This window comes from Ranitomeya imitator, chromosome 8, assembly GCF_032444005.1.
Source record: "Ranitomeya imitator isolate aRanImi1 chromosome 8, aRanImi1.pri, whole genome shotgun sequence".
In the NCBI taxonomy this organism is placed as follows: domain Eukaryota; kingdom Metazoa; phylum Chordata; class Amphibia; order Anura; family Dendrobatidae; genus Ranitomeya; species Ranitomeya imitator.
Genome location: NC_091289.1, coordinates 99724404 through 99743536, shown reverse-complemented (window position 1 = coordinate 99743536; position 19133 = coordinate 99724404). Strand labels below are relative to the sequence as shown.

Sequence of the window (19133 nt, the reverse complement as noted above, 5' to 3'; positions counted from 1 at the left end):
GGCAACCCCAACGCGACCACATCATGCAGATTATGCAACACCAGAAAGCGAATAACCTCCTGATGTGCAGGAGCCATGCACATGGTCAGCTGGGTCCAGTACTGAGGCTTATTCTTGGCCAAAGGCGTAGCATCAATTCCTCTCAATGGAATAGGACACTGCAAGGGCTCCAAGAAAAACCCACAACGCCTAGCATACTCCAAGTCCATCAAATTCAGAGCAGCGCCTGAGTCCACAAATGCCATGACAGAATACGATGACAAAGAGCAGATCAAGGTAACAGACAAAAGAAATTTTGACTGTACCGTACCAATGGTGGCAGACCTAGCGAACCGCTTAGTGCGCTTAGGACAATCAGAGATAGCATGAGTGGAATCACCACAGTAGAAACACAGCCCATTGAGACGTCTGTGTTCTTGCCGTTCAACTCTGGTCAAAGTCCTATCGCACTGCATAGGCTCAGGTTTAAGCTCAGGTAATACCGCCAAATGGTGCACAGATTTACGCTCGCGCAAGCGTCGACCGATCTGAATGGCCAAAGACATAGACTCATTCAGACCAGCAGGCATAGGAAATCCCACCATGACATCCTTAAGGGCTTCAGAGAGACCTTTTCTGAAAATAGCTGCGAGCGCACCTTCACTCCACTGAGTGAGTACGGACCACTTTCTAAATTTCTGACAATATACCTCTATTTCATCCTGACCCTGACACAGAGCCAGCAAATTCTTCTCTGCCTGATCCACAGAATTAGGCTCATCGTACAGCAATCCGAGCGCCAGGAAAAATGCATCGATATTACTTAATGCAGGATCTCCTGACGCAAGAGAAAATGCCCAGTCCTGAGGGTCGCCACGCAAAAAAGAAATAACGATCCTAACTTGTTGAACTGGGTCACCAGAGGAGCGAGGTTTCAAAGCCAGAAATAGTTTACAATTATTTTTGAAACTCAGAAATTTAGTTCTATCTCCAAAAAACAAATCAGGAATAGGAATTCTCGGTTCTAACATAGAATTCTGAACCACAAAGTCTTGAATACCTTGTACTCTTGCCGTGAGCTGATCCACACATGAAGACAGACCTTTAATGTCCATTGCTACACCTGTGTCCTGAACCACCCAAATGTCTAGGGGGGAAAAAAGGCAAAACACAGTGCAAAGAAAAAAAAATGGTCTCAGAACTTCTTTTTTCCCTCTATTGGGAATCATTAGTACTTTAGGCCTCCAGTACTGTTGTGAAAGGTAATTCAGTACCACAATGGACATAGAGGTCAGCGCACATACAGTGACCTGGCGATAACCCAAAAAACAAGAACGAGCTCTGAGACGTGGGAACTCTGTTGACCGCAATCCCTAATCCTCTCAAACCACACTAAAGGCAGCCGTGGATTGCGCCTAACGCTCCCTATGCAACTCGGCACGGCCTGAGAAACTAGCTAGCCTGAAGATAAAAAATAAGCCTACCTTGCCTCAGAGAAATACCCCAAAGGAAAAGGCAGCCCCCACATATAATGACTGTGAGTTAAGATGAAAAGACAAACGTAGAGATGAAATAGATTTAGCAAAGTGAGGCCCAACTTTCTGAACAGAGCGAGGATAGGAAAGGTAACTTTGCGATCAACACAAAACCCTACAAACACCACGCAAAGGGGGCAAAAAGACCCTCCGTACCGAACTAACGGCACGGAGGTACACCCTCTGCGTCCCAGAGCTTCCAGCAAGCAGTAAAAAACAAATTGACAAGCTGGACAGAAAAAACAGCAAACAAATAGCAAAGAGGAACTTAGCTATGCAGTGCAGCAGGCCACAGGAACGATCCAGGAGGAAACAGGTCCAATACTAGAACATTGACTGGAGGCCAGGATCAAAGCACTAGGTGGAGTTAAATAGAGCAGCACCCAACGACTTCACCACATCACCTGAGGAAGGAAACTCAGAAGCCGCAGTACCACTTTCCTCCACCAACGGAAGCTCACAGAGAGAACCAGCCGAAGTACCACTCGTGACCACAGGAGGGAGCTCTGCCACAGAATTCACAACAGGCCTGGACCTTAACAGGGTCCATCTCGATAGTAGAAGGGGAAAAAATGAAACCCAAAAATGAAACCTTCTGAACTCCAAAGAGACACTTTGACCCCTTCACAAACAAAGAATTCGCACGAAGGACCTGGAACACCATTCTGACCTGCTTCACGTGAGACTCCCAATCATCCGAGAAGACCAAAATATCATCCAAATATACAATCAGGAATTTATCCAGGTACTCTCGGAAGATGTCATGCATAAAGGACTGAAATACTGATGGAGCATTGGAAAGCCCGAATGGTATGACCAGGTACTCAAAATGGCCCTCGGGCGTATTAAATGCTGTTTTCCATTCATCGCCCTGTTTAATACGCACAAGATTATACGCCCCTCGAAGATCTATCTTGGTGAACCAACTAGGCCCTTTAATACGAGCAAACAAATCAGACAGCAGCGGCAAAGGATACTGAAACCTGACTGTAATTTTATTAACAAGACGGTAATCAATACAAGGTCTCAAAGAACCATCCTTCTTGGCCACAAAAAAGAACCCTGCTCCTAACGGTGATGACGACGGGCGAATATGACCTTTCTCCAAGGATTCCTTTATATAACTCCGCATAGCGGCGTGTTCTGGCACAGATAAATTGAACAGTCGGCCCTTAGGAAACTTACTACCAGGAATTAAATTAATAGCACAATCACAATCCCTATGAGGAGGTAGGGCACTGGATTTGGGCTCATCAAATACATCCCGGTAATCCGACAAAAACTCTGGGACTTCAGAAGGGGTGGATGACGAAATAGACACACATGGAACATCACCATGTACCCCCTGACAACCCCAGCTGGACACAGACATAGATTTCCAATCCAATACTGGATTATGGACTTGTAGCTATGGCAACCCCAAAACGACCACATCATGCAGATTATGCAACACCAAAAAGCGAATATCCTCCTGATGTGCAGGAGCCATGCACATGGTCAATTGGGTCCAGTACTGAGGCTTATTCTTGGCCAAAGGTGTAGCATCAATTCCTCTCAATGGAATAGGATACTGCAAGGGCTCCAAGAAAAAACCACAGCGCCTAGCAAACTCCAAGTCCATCAAATTCAGGGCAGCGCCTGAATCCACAAATGCCATAACAGAATAGGATGACAAAGAGCAAATCAGAGTAACGGATAAAAGAAATTTCGACTGTACCGTACCAATGGTGGCAGACCTAGCGAACCGCTTAGTGCGCTTAGGACAATCGGAGATAGCATGAGTGGAATCACCACAGTAAAAGCACAACCCATTCCGACGTCTGTGTTCTTGCCGTTCAGCTCTGGTCAAAGTCCTATCACATTGCATAGGCTCAGGTCTATGCTCAGATAATACCGCCAAATGGTGCACAGCTTTACGCTCACGCAAGCGTCGATCGATCTGAATGGCCAAAGACATAGACTCATTCAGACCAGCAGGCATGGGAAATCCCACCATGACATCCTTAAGGGCTTCAGAGAGACCCTTTCTGAAAATTGCTGCCAGGGCACATTCATTCCACTGAGTGAGTACAGACCACTTCCTAAACTTTTGACAATATATCTCTACCTCATCCTGACCCTGACACAGAGCCAGCAAGATTTTCTCTTCCTGATCCACTGAATTTGGTTCATCATAAAGCAATCCAAGCGCCAGAAAAACCGCATCAACATCACGCAATGCCAGATCTCCTGGCGCAAGGGAAAATGCCCAGTCTTGAGGGTCACCACGTAACAAAGAAATAATGATTTTCACTTGTTGAACAGGGTCACCTGAGGAGCGAGGTTTCAAAGCAAGAAACAATTTACAATTATTTTTGAAATTCAGAAACTTAGATCTATCCCCAAAAAACAAATCAGGAATTGGAATCCTAGGCTCTGACATCGGATTCTGAACCACAAAATCTTGAATGTTTTGTACCCTTGCAGTGAGATTATCCATCCAAGAGGACAGACCTTGAATGTCCGTATCTACACCTGTATCCTGAACCACCCAGAGGTCTAGGGGAAAAGAAAGGCAAAACACAGTGCAAAGAAAAAAAAATGGTCTCAGAACTTCTCTTATCCCTCTATTGAGATGCATTAATACTTTGGGCCACCTGTACTGTTATGACCTGGTGGTTAGGACAATAATGGACCTGGTGGTAAAGAGCACACGGAAAGACCTGATAGTTAATAATAATACAGGACAAGCTCTGGGACGTGGGAACTCTGCTGACCGCAATCCCTAATCCTATCACACACACTAGAAATAGCCGTGGATTGCTCCTGACGCTACCTATGCAACTCGTCACAGCCTAAGGAACTAGCTAGCCCTAAAGATAGAAAAATAAAGCCTACCTTGCCTCAGAGAAATTCCCCAAAGGAAAAGGCAGCCCCCCACATATAATGACTGTGAGTAAGATGAAAATCACAAACACAGAGATGAAATAGATTTAGCAAAGAGAGGCCCGACTTACTGAACAGACAGAGGATAGGAAAGGTAACTTTGCGGTCAGCACAAATACTACAAAAACCACACAGAGGGCGCAAAAAGACCCTCCGCACCGACTCACGGTGCGGAGGCGCCCCTCTGCATCCCAGAGCTTCCAGCAAGCAAGACAAAAATCAAAATAGCAAGCTGGACAGAAAATTAGCAAACAAGAGAAAAACAAGCAGGAACTTAGCTTCTGCTGGAGCAGACAGGTCACCAAAACGATCCAGAAGTGAACTAGACCAATACTGGATCATTGACAGGTGGCATGGAGCAATGATCTAAGTGGAGTTAAATAGAGCAGCCAGCTAACGAATTAACCTCGTCACCTGTGGAAGGAAACTCAGAAGCCGCAGCCCCACTCACAACCACCAGAGGAAGCCCATGGACAGAACCAGCCGAAGTACCATTCATGACCACAGGAGGGAGATTGACAACAGAATTCACAACACCTGCCTCCCAACCACACCATGACGTGAGGCAAATCCCCTGGAACGGAGTACACGGGCAAGGCAGGGCCTGCACTGGCCCAAGCTCCCTGAAGGTGACACCTCACCCCTTCCCAACTGCCTGACACCTTTGTTTGTAGCAGACTATGATTGATATTCTAGATGTACAAAATGTGGTATCCCAGTAACTCAACACATCACACCTCCATTTGTTTTCCTCTGACACTGAATTTAAAGTTGCACTAATGTTCATTTATACACCACTGTAATTATTAGGAATATGGTTTGTTTTTATCTAACACAGGATCCTATCCCTTTTCAAGATGTTGGAGGTAGCATTGCAGGAAAATGGACATACTTTCAGCTGCTTTGTTTGGCTACAGTAAGTTTTGGTAAGGTGCTTTTATGTCTTACTATAATATTTACAAATGGAAAAATACTGATAAAATTATTTTATCCTCAAAGAATACCATAGTAATATACTGAATGGCGTCCTGAGGGTCACAAAAGAGCATGAAAAAGTGCTAGTCTTTACTGCAGTCTATATTGTTATTCCCAGGTAAAGAATTCCAGCCCACTTGCATCATTATGCTATTAGAAGAGGGTTCAGATTGCCAGAATAGGATTGCCAATGTAACAAGTAGTGTTAAGCCACCTCCCTAGTGTTCGGTTCGGTTCGTCGAACAGGGACGTGTTCGACGAATATTCGTCAAACGTTCGATGAACACCGTCGAACCCTATTGAAACCAATGGCAGGCACACACAAACACATACATACCATGGAAAACACATAGAAAACACCTTAAAAGGTGTCCAAAAGCTGACAAACTGCTCAGAAGATACAACAAACACACGGAAAAGTCACAACTACATATAGTCATGCGAAAAGAAAAGAGGTGGAGGAGTAAAAGGAGGAGTAGACACAAATATAGTCACGTAATGCCCTTCTAAAATCAAGAAAGGCTGGAGTAAAAATCTAAAATCACTCTACCAACACCCAGAGGTCTTGAAAAAATAAATAAAAAAGAAATTTCTTTAGGTAGAATGGCGGCGGGTCCATTCAGAACACTTTCCTTAGAAGACGTAGTGGTACCCCCATTGGGAGTTGTGCCAAAAAATGTACCCAATACATTTTTATTTATTATTATTATACATTTTTATAGCGCCATTTATTCCATGGCGCTTTACATGTGAATACGGGGCAAATATAGACAAATACATTAAACATGAGCAGATAACAAGGCACACGAGTACATAAGGAGGGAGGACCCTGCCCGCGAGGGCTCACAGTCTGCAGGGGGTGGGTGAGGATACACTAGGAGAGGGAAGAGCTGGCTGTGCGGCTGTTCAGTAGGTTGAGGATCACTGCAGGCTGTAGGCTTGTCGGAAGAGATGAGTCTTCAGGTTCTTTTTGAAGGTTTCTATGGTAGGCGCAAGTCTGATGTGTTGGGGTAGAGAGTTCCAGAGTATGGGGGAAGCACGGGAGAAGTCTTGGATGCGGTTATGGGAAGAAGAGATGAGAGGGGAGTAGAGAAGGAGGTCTTGGGAGGACCGGAGGTCGCGTGTAGGTAGGTACCGGGAGACCATGTCACAGATGTATGGAGGAGACAGGTTGTGGATGGCTTTGTATGTCAGTGTGAGGGTTTTGAACTGGAGTCTCTGGGCGATAGGAAGCCAGTGAAGGGCTTGACACAGGGGAGAGGCTGGGGAATAGCGGGGGGACAGGTGGATTAGTCGGGCAGCAGAGTGTAGGATGGATTGGAGTGGTGCCAGAGTGCTAGAGGGGAGTCCAGAGAGTAGGAGGTTGCAGTAGTCGAGGCGGGAGATGATAAGGGCATGCACTAGCGTTTTTGCAGTGTTGCGGTCAAGGAAAGCACGGATCCGGGAAATATTTTTGAGTTTGAGACGACAGGAGGAGGCAAGGGCTTGGATATGTGGCTTGAAAGAGAGGGCAGAGTCGAGGATCACCCCGAGGCACCGGGCGTGTGGGACTGGGGATAGTGAGCAGCCATTGACATTGATGGATAGGTCTGGTGGAGGGGTAGAGTGAGATGGGGGAAAGATGATGAATTCTGTTTTGTCCATGTTCAGTTGTAGAAAGCGAGCAGAAAAGAAGGCTGAAATGGCAGACAGACAGTGCGGGATTTTGGTAAGCAAGGAGGAGAGGTCAGGTCCGGAGAGGTAGATCTGCGTGTCGTCAGCGTAGAGATGGTACTGCATACCGTGGGATTCTATGAGCTGTCCCAGGCCGAAAGTGTAGATGGAGAAGAGTAGGGGTCCTAGAACAGAGCCTTGAGGAACACCGACTGACAAGGGGCGAAGTGAGGAGGTGGTGTGGGGGAGGGAGACACTGAATGTTCGGTCTGTCAGATATAACGAGATCCAGGAAAGGGCCAAGTCTGTGATGCCAAGGGATGAGAGGATTTGTAGCAAAAGGGAGTGGTCTACAGTGTCAAAGGCAGAAGACAAGTCCAGGAGAAGGAGGACAGAGTAGTGTCGCTTGCTCCTGGCAGTTAGTAGGTCATTGGTGACTTTAGTTAGGGCAGTTTCAGTTGAGTGATGGGAACGGAAGCCTGATTGTAACCGATCAAAGAGGGAGCAGGAGGAGAAGTGGGAGGACAGTTCAAGATGGACGTGTTGCTCCAGCAATTTGGAGGCATAAGGGAGAAGAGATATCGGGCGATAGCTAGACACAGAGGATGGGTCGAGGGAGGGCTTTTTGAGGATGGGTGTGATCTTGGCATGCTTGAAGGATGAGGGAAAGACACCTGTTGTGAGTGAGAGGTTGAAGAGGTGCGTTAGGGTTGGGATGAAGACCGTGGAAAGGTTAGGGATGAGGTGGGATGGGAGCGGGTCAAGCGTGCAGGTGGTGAGGTGTGATCTTGACAGGAGGGTGGAGAGCTGATCTTCTGTCATGGTGGAGAAGCTGGTTTTGGAGGAGCAGGGTTGAGCAGCTAAGAGGGGCAGTGGGCGCTGTGGGCCAAAGCTTTCTCTGATCGTATCGATCTTCTGTTTAAAGAAAGAGGCGAAGTCATCAGCAGAAATGAGGGGGGAAGGAGGAGGTGCGGGGGGACGGAGTAGAGAATTGAAAGTGTTGAAAAGCTGTTTAGGGTTGTGGGACAGGGAGGATATGAGGGATGAGAAGTAAGTTTGTTTTGCGGCAGTGAGCGCAGACTTGAAGCTGGCGAGGGACTGCTTGTATGCAGTGAAGTGGTCGGCAGAGTGGGATCGCTTCCATCTCCGCTCAGCAATCCTGGAAGCCCGTCTCAATTCTTTGGTCAGGCTGGTCAGCCAGGGCTGCCTGTTAATTGTACGAGTTTTACTATGCATGAGTGGGGCGGCCGAATCGAGTGTTGTTGTTATTGTGGTGTTATAAAAAGTGGCAGCAGCATCTGTGTCATGAAGGGAAGCTATGTCTGTGAGAGGGAGAAGGGACTCAGAGAGTGATTGTAAGTTGAGATGTTTGAGATTTCGGCGAGGGTGAGTGAGTTTGTGGAGTGGGGGTTGCACACTAGGAGAGGAGAGGGACGAGAATGTCAGTAGGTTGTGGTCAGACAGGGGGAGGGGTGTGTTAGTGAGGTTAGTAAGGGAGCAGAGGCGGGTGAAGATGAGGTCCAGCGTGTGGCCATCTTTGTGAGTGGCCTCAGAGGACCATTGAGTGAGGCCAAAGGAGGCAGTCAGTGATAAAAGTTTAGAGGTAGCTGAGGTGAAAGTGTCAATGGGGACATTGAAATCACCCATGATGATAGTGGGGATGTCAACAGAGAGGAAATGAAGTAGCCAGGTGGTGAAGTGGTCGAGAAAGGTGGAGATGGCTAGTTCTGGGGGGCGGTAGATGACAGCCAGCTGGAGGTTGGAGGGGGTATAGATGCGGACAGAGTGCACCTCAAACGAGGGAAGAGTAGCGGAGGGTGGTAGCGGGATTGGAGTAAAGGAGCAGGTGTCGGACAGGAGCAAGCCAACTCCTCCACCGCGTTTGTTGCTGGGGCGAGGGGTGTGAGAGAGGTGGAATCCGCCATAGGAGAGCGCAGCTGGAGAGGCCGAGTCAGAGGGGGTGAGCCAGGTTTCAGTGAGGCCGAGGAAGGAGAGTTTGTTGGTGATGAAGAGGTCATGGATAAATGGCAGTTTGTTGCAGATGGAGCGTGCGTTCCATAGTGCTCCAAGTAGGGGGAGCGGGGGAGTGGGGGCTGGATGAATGGGTATGAGGTTGTCGTGGTTGGGAAAACGTGCGGAGGATCGTGGCAGGGGGTTAGAAACGAGTGTGGGGATGAATTGGGGAGGGCCGGGATTTGGGGATATGTCACCAGCAATGAGGAGTAACAGACAGATCATTAGAAGGTGGGAGCAGGATAGGACATGATGTGGCCGTGTGTGTCTGGAGAAAAAGGATTGTATGTGGAGGAACAGTTCTGAGGGGAAGGTGAGATGGCTGGGGAGTATGGAGGAAGAAATGACTAGTTCCTTACTAGGTGGAGTGATTGCAGGAGATTGTAAGAAGGAAAGTAGTATGGGGGTGAAAGAGAGTAGAAACCAAAACATTATAGTGGTTGGTGTTCTGTTACCTTCCAGTCAATTCCAGTCCAATTCAGTCTAATTCAGAATCATAATTAAAAAGATGTAATTTAAAAGATGGAAGTTAAAAGATGATTTTCAGCAGACTGAGTCTATAGCAGACTCCTGCATGTGAATATATCCCCAGTTAAGGGCAATCAGGTGTGAATGAGGGGGTGGTTGGGTATGGGAGACCAGATGTAGAGAGTTAAGCAAAGGTCATAAAGTGAGGGAGGGGTAAGACTGACCACTCAAAGAGATGCCAGGATCACACAATGAGAGACATGAAAACAGGTCGTGGAAACAAGCTCATAGGTGAGAAAGCATACTAAAAGGATTGTATGTGCTGCACCAAGACACTCAGATCCAGGGGAAGCATAGAAAAGCCAGTGCAATATACAGAGACATTCAGAAGCCAGACTAATCCACCATTTGTCATACCCAAGGGGCATGTCAGTAAACGACAACATCGATGCGGAAGCAAGTACAGTACTATGTACTGTACCTCCTTTGACGAGGCAATCAGGCGGGTCAAGAAGTTGGTAAGGGGCACCCTAATGGCCAAAACAGACATTGAGGGGGCGTTCCTTTTACTACCTGTGCCTCCGAATAGTGTCCTCCCATTGGGCTGCTTCTGTGAAGGAGCATACTACATAGATTGCTGTTTGCCCATGGGATGCTCCATATCCTGCTCCATATTTGAGGTGTTTAGTTGCTTCCTCGAATGTGTCGTCATGGACGTTTGTAAGGCGGCACATATTATCCATTACCTCAACGACTTCTTATGCTTGGGCTCAAAAGATTCGCCACAGTGTGAAAACACGCGATAGTCCACCTGTGAGAAGGAGAGAGCTGGAGGGAGAGTGGACACCCCAGAGCCGAGGGGTTAGATTGAGAAAGGATAAAGGCAGTGTAGCTTGCTTCATGGGTGCGGTACTCTGCTGAGTAGCAGAAATTGCTACTAGTCTCAAAAGAATTTCCTGGGCTAGATGCCGTTACAAAATAGTAGTTAGGTAAACAGGCGGTGTAGCTTGCTTCATGGGTGGGGTACTCTGCTGAATAGCACAAAATGCTATTAGGTACAAAACAATTTCCTGGGCTAGATGCAGTTAAAAATTAGTAATTAGATCAACAGGCGGTGTTGGTTGCTTCATGGGTGGGGTACTCTGCTGAGTAGCACAAAATGCTATTAGGTACAAAACAATTTCCTGGGCTAGATGCAGTTAAAAATTAGTAATTAGATCAGCAGGTGGTGTAGCTTGCTTCATGGGTGGGGTATGCTGCTGAGTAGCACTAAATTCTACTAGGCCCAAAAGGATTTCCTGGGCTAGATGCCGTTACAAAATAGTAGTTAGGTAAACAGGCGGTGTAGCTTGCTTCATGGGTGGGGTACTTTGCTGAGTAGCACAAAATGCTATTAGGTACAAAACAATTTCCTGGGATAGATGCAGTTAAAAATTAGTAATTAGATCAGCAGGTGGTGTAGCTTGCTTCATGGGTGGGGTATGCTGCTGAGTAGCACTAAATTCTACTAGGCCCAAAAGGATTTCCTGGGCTAGATGCCATTACAAAATAGTAGTTAGGTAAACAGGCGGTGTAGCTTGCTTCATGGGTGGGGTACGCTGCTGAGTAGCACCAAATTCTACTAGGCCCAAAAAGATTTCCTGGGCTAGATGCCGTTACAAAATAGTAGTTAGGTAAACAGGTGGTGTAGCTTGCTTCATGGGTGGGGTATGCTGCTGAGTAGCACCAAATTCTACTAGGCCCAAAAGGATTTCCTGGGCTAGATGCCGTTGCAAAATAGTAGTTAGGTAAACAGGCGGTGTAGCTTGCTTTATGGGTGAAATATGCTGCTGAGTAGCACCAAATTCTACTAGGCCCAAAAGGATTTCCTGGGCCAGATGCCGTTAAAAATAGTACTTAGGTAAACAGGCGGTGGGTGGCTGGGCTACTCTGCTGACTAGCAGACACTGAAGCTTTGGAGCAGACCTCTGAATCCCAGGCCATAGTATGAGTAAACAACTCTGCAGACGACCCCACCCACCTGGAATGGACGATGGCAACGTCATGTAAAACTCAGCAAGGGGACTAAATAAAGAGTCTCCATTTTTTCCAAAAATTCAGCCACAGACACCACTTAAGTAGCATCAATTTCGCCAGATTTTTTTAAAACGGTTGGTGAGGTGATTTTCAAAAATCATCAAGCTTTTAGTCTCCCCAAGATGACACAGGGGAAGAAAAGTCCTTGTGGATCCAGAATTTGTTCATCTTGATAAACGTTATTCTGTCTACATTGTCACTGGACAGCCGCGTGCGCTTATCTGTCAGCACACCACCAGCAGCGCTGAACACACTTTCAGAGAGAACGCTGGCTGCGGGGCATGACAAGATCTCCAAGGCGTGAGTGGCGAGCTCAGGCCATTTTTCAAGATTGGAAGCCCAAAATGAGCAAGGGTCCAGTTCCACAGTCATGACATCGATGTTAACTTGGAGATACTCTTGTACCATCCTCTCTAGCCATTGGCTGTGTGTCAGACTTCTTGTCTCCTGTGGCCTTGCAAAGGATGGTCTAAAAAAAATCTTGAAACTATTGGAAAACATTGCTGTTACCACCAGATACGATGTTACTGTTACGGTTTGAGTGATGACTCGATAGTCTAACAATTGGCAAGTTAGAATTCAGAGATTGACTACGTACACCACTGGTGTTTTGTGGAAAAGCAGATGTTAGATTATGACTCAGTCTCTGCTGATACTCCTGCATGCGTGAATAGCTTTCTATGGCAGGAATTATTTTGCCAAATTTGCTTTTGTACCGGGTAGTCGGCATTACTTCGGATTCTGACAATCCGAGGGTCATGTTGCAGGTAGTGCAGCAAGAAGGCACTCATGTGTCTTGCGCATCCATGAGGACCAAGTCCTTGTTGTCTTGGTGGTGGCGAGGTGAGAATCAGGCTTCCTTCGTCTGCCCTCTCCCCCCAACCTCGCACAACAGAAATTTGATCAAGGTCTCCGTCATCTGATGAGTCTTCCATGCCCAGCGCCAGTTCATGCTCCACTTCTTCCTCGCCTCCTGCACCTTCCTCAACAGTTTGGCTGCTACCATGCACCCTCGGTAATCCCTCTCCCCCAGCCTCCAATGCCAGCCGTCTTGATGCTGCCAACCTTCTTGACCTTGGAGATATTATCCCTTCCACATACGACTACTCCTGTTCCTCCTCCTCCTCCACCTCTTGTTCCACCACCTGACTCCAAACACTGCGTAAGGTGTGCTACAGCATATAAATCACCGGAATGGTCATGCTGATAATGGCATCATCAGCACTAAACATCTTTGTTGCTATTTCAAAACTGTGCAGAAGGGCGCATAGGTCCCTGATCTGAGACCACTCCTGCAGCGTGATTTGCCCCACCTCTTGATCTCGTTGGCCCAGGCTATACATCATAACGTATTGCACCAGGGCTCATCGGTGCTGCCACAGTCGCTGCAACATTTGCAGCGTTGAATTCCACCATGTGGGCACATCGCATTTCAGCCGGTGAACTGGCAGGCCCAACGACTTCTGTAGAGATGTAAGTCGTTGAGCTGCGGGATGCAAACGGCGAAAGTGAGCATACAGCGACCGTGCCCTCTGCAGAAGCCCATCTCGTCCAAGATAGTGGGATACAAATTGCTGGACAACCAGGTTCAAAACGTGAGCCATACAAGGCACATGTGTGACATTGCCCCGGTGAAGGGCCGCACCCAGGTTTGCAGCATTGTTGCACACAGCCTTCCCTGGCTGCAGGTTGAGTGGAGACAACCATTGATGGAACTCGGTCTCCAGAGCTGACCACAACTCCTCAGCTGTGTGACTCACATTTCCCAGACATTTCGATGTAAACATTGCCTGATGCCGTTGAGCCCCGGTGACAGCGTAGTGAGGAGGTGTGCAGGATTCCTTCTGCGCAGTTACAACGCGGGTGGCATTACCAGACAGGCTTTGGGTGCAGGTGGAGGACCGAGAGGAGGTTGAGGAGGCAGAAGCAGTGGAGGAACTTCTAGATACAGAGGATCAATGAGCAACTTGTGGGGACGGCAAGACTTGGACTGCATCTCCTTCTCCTGATGTCGCCGTAGTTACCCAGTGCCAAGTCACCTACATGTAACGCCCCTGTCCATGTCTACTCCTCCAAGTGTCTGTGGTGAAATGTACCCTGTCACACACAGAGTTTCTCAAGGAAGCGGTGATGTTGTGTGCAACATGCTGGTGTAGCGCAGGCACAGCTTTCTTTGAGAAGTAGTGGCGACTGGGCATCTGGTACTGGGGCACTGCGACATAAGGTCTCGAAAATCCTCTGTGTCCACCAGGCGGAAAGGCAGCATTTCTGTAGCCAACAGCTTGCAGATGGAGAAATTCAACCTCTTAACTTTTTCATGGCTTGGAGGAAATGGTCTTTTACTTGTCCACATCTGAGGGACTGAGGGCTGGCTGCCGTGCTTAGACAGAGTTGAGTAAGGTGTCCCCGGGAAAACTGCTGGTTTGTGAGGAAGGTGCAGGCAGAGATATTATGTTGCCTTGATCAAAATGTGGTGTCGATGTTGGAGAGCGCTAAACAACAGCAGGTGTTTCCATTTGCAAATGTCCTGACAACCTGCCTATCACGCTGGCTGTTGCAGGTAAAAAGGTGTAAGGTCTGCGTCCAAAACCATGTGCGACTGCTGTCCCCACAGTCACAGAGGATGAAGAGGACGCGAATGCACTTGGGGCAGACGGTGGTTGACCCAGCCCACTAGGCCGCATTGTAGCACAGTGAGCTTCCCACTGCAACTTATGCCTCATATCCATGTGACGGTTCATGCATGAAGTACTCAAGCTAGTCATATTTTGTCCTCTACTGAGATTTTGTTGACAAATCTTACAGGCAACATGAGTTGGGTCATCCTTTGCAATGTGAAAAAATGCCCAGGCTATGCAAGGCTTAGAGCCCATGCGACCTGAAGAGCCACCACGACTTCTGGTCTGAGGCACAGTTGGGGTTGAGGATGCAGTTGTTGACGTGCTTCCAGTACTCTGTCTCTGTCCAGGAAGGCGCAACGTTACCTCGTCATCAGACTCATCACTAGCATCCTCCTCCACCTCCTCTGCTGACCTCATGGACTGGAGGACTGGGGGTTGACAGTAAGTGGGGTCTACAACCTCATCATCATCTCACACCCGTCGTCCTCAGAGCCAACCTTTTCCTGCCCTGACCGAAATTTCAAGTTTTTGTTCCAATCAGGTATCTCAGTCTCATCATCATCTTCCTCATTGTCTCCACCAACAGGAGTTACAGTTTGGGAACGAGGGTATACATTATGCTCAGAACCTTCTTCATCTCGGCCTGGATCCGACTCACAAAGATTCTGGGCATCAGTGCAGATCATTTCCTCGTCTGTATTCACAGAAGCTCTGGAGCAGACCTCTGATTCCCAGGCTATAGTATGCGTAAACAGCTCTACAGACTCAACCATGTGTGTTACCCCATGCTCAGACGGGCAGCTGGAAACTTGGGAGCTGTGAGGAAGCATTTGCGATTGGGGTAAAAACTCTGAGGACTGGAGTAGTTGGGATGTTGAAGTAGACATGGAGGAGAGCCCACTTAAACGAGCACTTGATATCCGTTCAAGCACCTGCTGTTTTTGTGCCTCATCTGGAATTTTTGGTGATGCTTGTAGCGATGGTCGTAAGAAAGGGATCATATCAGATTGTCCATGAAAAGAAGTAGACATCTTACTTTGGCTGGAAGATGGTCTTTCTTCTGCAGATGTTACTGTTGCTTTACCACCTACCCCATGGACACAACCTTTTTTCACTTTCCAACACGCCTATTCCCCTTTCCAGCAGCAGCAGGCCTTTTGCCACTCATTTTAGTGCTTAACTAATTGGCAACTCTGTATCTGTAGTTGTTGGCACAACAACCGATGGATGAAAACCGAGCAGAACTGAGTGGCCAAACTGTGGTACTAGGCCCAAAACTATTAACTGGATTAGATGCAGTAAAAATTGAGATACACAGGCGGTATAGTTAGTTTCACAGGCGGGCTACTCTGCTGACGTGCAGACACTGCTCCTAGGCCCAAAACTATTAACTGGATTAGATGCAGTAAAAATTTAGATACACAGGCGGTATAATTAGTTTCACAGGCGGGCTACTCTGCTGACGTGCAGACACTGCTCCTAGGCCCAAAACTATTAACTGGATTAGATGCAGTAAAAATTGAGATACACAGGCGGTATAGTTAGTTTCACAGGCGGGCTACTCTGCTGACGTGCAGACACTGCTCCTAGGCCCAAAACTATTAACTGGATTAGATGCAGTAAAAATTGAGATACACAGGCGGTATAGTTAGTTTCACAGGCGGGCTACTCTGCTGACGTGCAGACACTGCTCCTAGGCACAAAACTATTAACTGGGTTAGATGCAGTAAAAATTGAGATAGTTGATAATTGAGGCAGTGTAGCTAGCTTCACAGGCGGGCTACTCAGATGACTATCAGACAATGCTACTAGCCCAAAAGGATTGGCTGAGCTAGATTACACCAAATGCTGTGACAAACACTTGCACAGCACTGGCACAGACCTTCCTGGCAAACAGTGCTATGAACTGCTGTAACCTACCCTGAAAAGGGCTGATATTACAACTAGTCCCGACTCCTCCTGACTCCCTAAACCTATCTCTCTGAAATTCGCTCCAAAAAACACTCTTAGACTGTATAGCGCCCACAGCAGCAGCGGTGCCGTCTAACTCTAAGCTGCAGCAATGAGCAAATGGTGGCGACGGGGCAAATGGCTGGTTCTTATAGGGCAAGGACATGTGACATACACAGCCAATGACACATGCCCTTGCTTGTGTGCATCACATGCACATTGCTGTGTGTGTGCACTGCTGATAGGCTGAGAGACTGCACCGCCCCACTGTAAATGCGGGAAAGAAAAAAAAATGGAGATCAGCGTTGTTTCAGCACAGATCTATACCCTGTCCCCCCCCCCCCCCCCCCCCCGCCCACTATACACTGAAACAGTTTATTAACAATGATAAACAGTTTTAATGTGAAAATCATGTTAGGCTTTTGGTGAATGAACAGTTATCGAACAGAAACTCGAACAGCCGAATTTTAAGCAAATTGTTCGAGTTCGTCGAACGATTCGAACACCCCCCAAAACAGCTCGAATTTGAAATTGGCGAACAGTTCGACTCAAACACCGCTCATCTCTAGTAAAAAGTGCATCTGCCAGAAAAGCAAAGGATTATGCAGCCAAGAAAAGGAAGTGCCAGCAGCAGAAAATAATATTTGGAAGCTGATCTTTAAGTGTAAAAAGGTATGCTATGCCAGAGATGACCGTGAGGGATGAGAGTGAGAGTGATACCTATGTTTCAGGGACTGTGACATGGTAACTAAAAAGGATACCCCACATGTGTGTGTACAGTAAAGTTCAAACAAACTACTACATAGCATAACTCTGAGAGGTGATCGAGATAAGGGTGGCAATGACATACAGAATCTCGCCAAAAGAAAAAGGTGCTGCTGAAGAGTCTGCCACTAGGTCACTAACATACAATGCAATGATAAGCAAATGCTGTTAAGATATTGTTAATATGCCGCATATAGCATATCATCCACTACTCACAGAAGCAGCCTTATAAAAGGAATAAGGAGTTTAGCCAAAATTGGTAACATTACAGACCATGTGCCATAGTGCTGAACCACACTGCTCAGTACCCCACCGTGCGTTTGTAAGGAGGTAAAGCACAAGAAGAGTCCGGGGGCGGTTACCTTCTCGGCTCTATGACTGGAACCATTGAGCTGTGCTACAGGTACCCCAGAAGGTAGACTTAGAGACTGGGACAGGAAGGAAGCCGGGCAGAGAGCGGGAAAGGTGCGCGCACAAGGAGCAGAGCAGCGTGAGCAGCGGTCAGAGCAGGGCGCAGCTGTGCTCTGAGAGAGAGAGCTCCCGGTCAGAGGACAAATACAGGGAGATTGCCCAGAAAGACTGCATCTTGTGAGTACATGAAAGCGGACTCTGCTGTGACTGGAGAGGGCTGCTTTGAGATCCGTGTAGAGACATTGGCCCGTGCAAAGACTGTGACCCCCTGGTACCCACGGTACCAGTACAGAGACTGTGACCCTGGTACCTAAGGTATCTGTTATGATTAGGCAACTCAGTACCACAGTGAACATAGAGGTCAGAGCACATACAGTGATCTGGCAATAATCCAAAAACATAGAACGAGCTCTGAGACGTGGGAACTCTGTTGACCGCAATCACTAATCCTATCCAACAACACTAGAGGCAGCCGTGGATTGCGCCTAACGCTACCTATGCAACTCGGCACAGCCTGAGAAACTAGCTAGCCTGAAGATAGAAAAAAAGCCTACCTTGCCTCAGAGAAATACCCCAAAGGAAAAGGCAGCCCCCCACATATAATGACTGTGAGTAAGATGAAAAGACAAACGTAGAGATGAAATAGATTTAGCAAAGTGAGGCCCGACTTTCTGAACAGAGCGAGGATAGGAAAGGTAACTTTGCGGTCAACACAAAACCCTAAAAACCACGCAAAGGGGCAAAAAGACCCTCCGTACCGAACTAATGGCACGGAGGTACACCCTCTGCGTCCCAGAACTTCCAGCAAACAAATAGATAAGCTGGACAGAAGAAAAGCAAACAAAATAGCAAAGTAAAACTTAGCTATGCAGAGCAGCAGGCCACAGGAACGATCCAGGAGGAAAACAAGTCCAATACTGCAACATTGACAGGAAGCCAGGATCAAAGCACTAGGTGGAGTTAAGTAGAGCAGCACCTAACGACCTCACCACATCACCTGAGGGAGGAAACTCAGAAGCCGCAGTACCACTTCCCTCCACCAACGGAAGCTTACAGAGAGAATCAGCCGAAGTACCACTTGTGACCACAGGAAGGAGCTCTGCCACAGAATTCACAACAGTATCCCCCCCCTTGAGGAGGGGTCACCGAACCCTCACCAGAGCCCCCAGGCCGACCAGGATGAGCCAGATGAAAGGCACGAACAAGATCGGGAGCATGGACATCAGAGGCGAAGACCCAGGAATTATCTTCCTGAGCATAACCCTTCCACTTAACCAGATACTGGAGTTTCCGTCTTGAAACACGAGAATCCAAAATCTTCTCCACAATATACTCCAACTCCCCCTCCACCAAAACCGGGGCAGGAGGGTCAACAGAAGGAACCATAGGTGCCACGTATCTCCGCAACAATGACCTATGGAATACGTTATGTATGGAAAAAGAATCTGGAAGGGTCAGACGAAAAGACACAGGATTAAGAACCTCAGAAATCCTATACGGACCAATGAAACGAGGTTTAAACTTAGGAGAGGAAACCTTCATAGGAATATGACGAGAAGATAACCAAACCAGATCCCCAACACGAAGTCGGGGACCCACACAGCGTTTGCGATTAGCAAAACATTGAGCCTTCTCCTGGGAAAAGGTCAAATTGTCCACTACCTGAGTCCAAATCTGCTGCAACCTGTCCACCACAGTATCCACACCAGGACAGTCCGAAGATTCAACCTGTCCTGACGAGAAACGAGGATGGAACCCAGAG

The 19133-nt window shown here is 47.6% G+C and overlaps 1 protein-coding gene across 5 annotated transcripts in view; it reads left to right on the top strand.

Annotated features, from left to right (window-relative positions):
• LOC138647878 (E-selectin-like) overlaps window positions 1-19133 on the top strand; it is a 472485-nt gene that overhangs the window by 163130 nt on the left and 290222 nt on the right. For all 5 annotated transcript variants that reach the window (XM_069737213.1, XM_069737210.1, XM_069737211.1 and 2 more), the window contains exon 2: window positions 5278-5365. In XM_069737213.1, the coding sequence (XP_069593314.1) occupies window positions 5278-5365 (88 nt within the window). The remainder of the gene's footprint in view (window positions 1-5277; window positions 5366-19133) is intronic.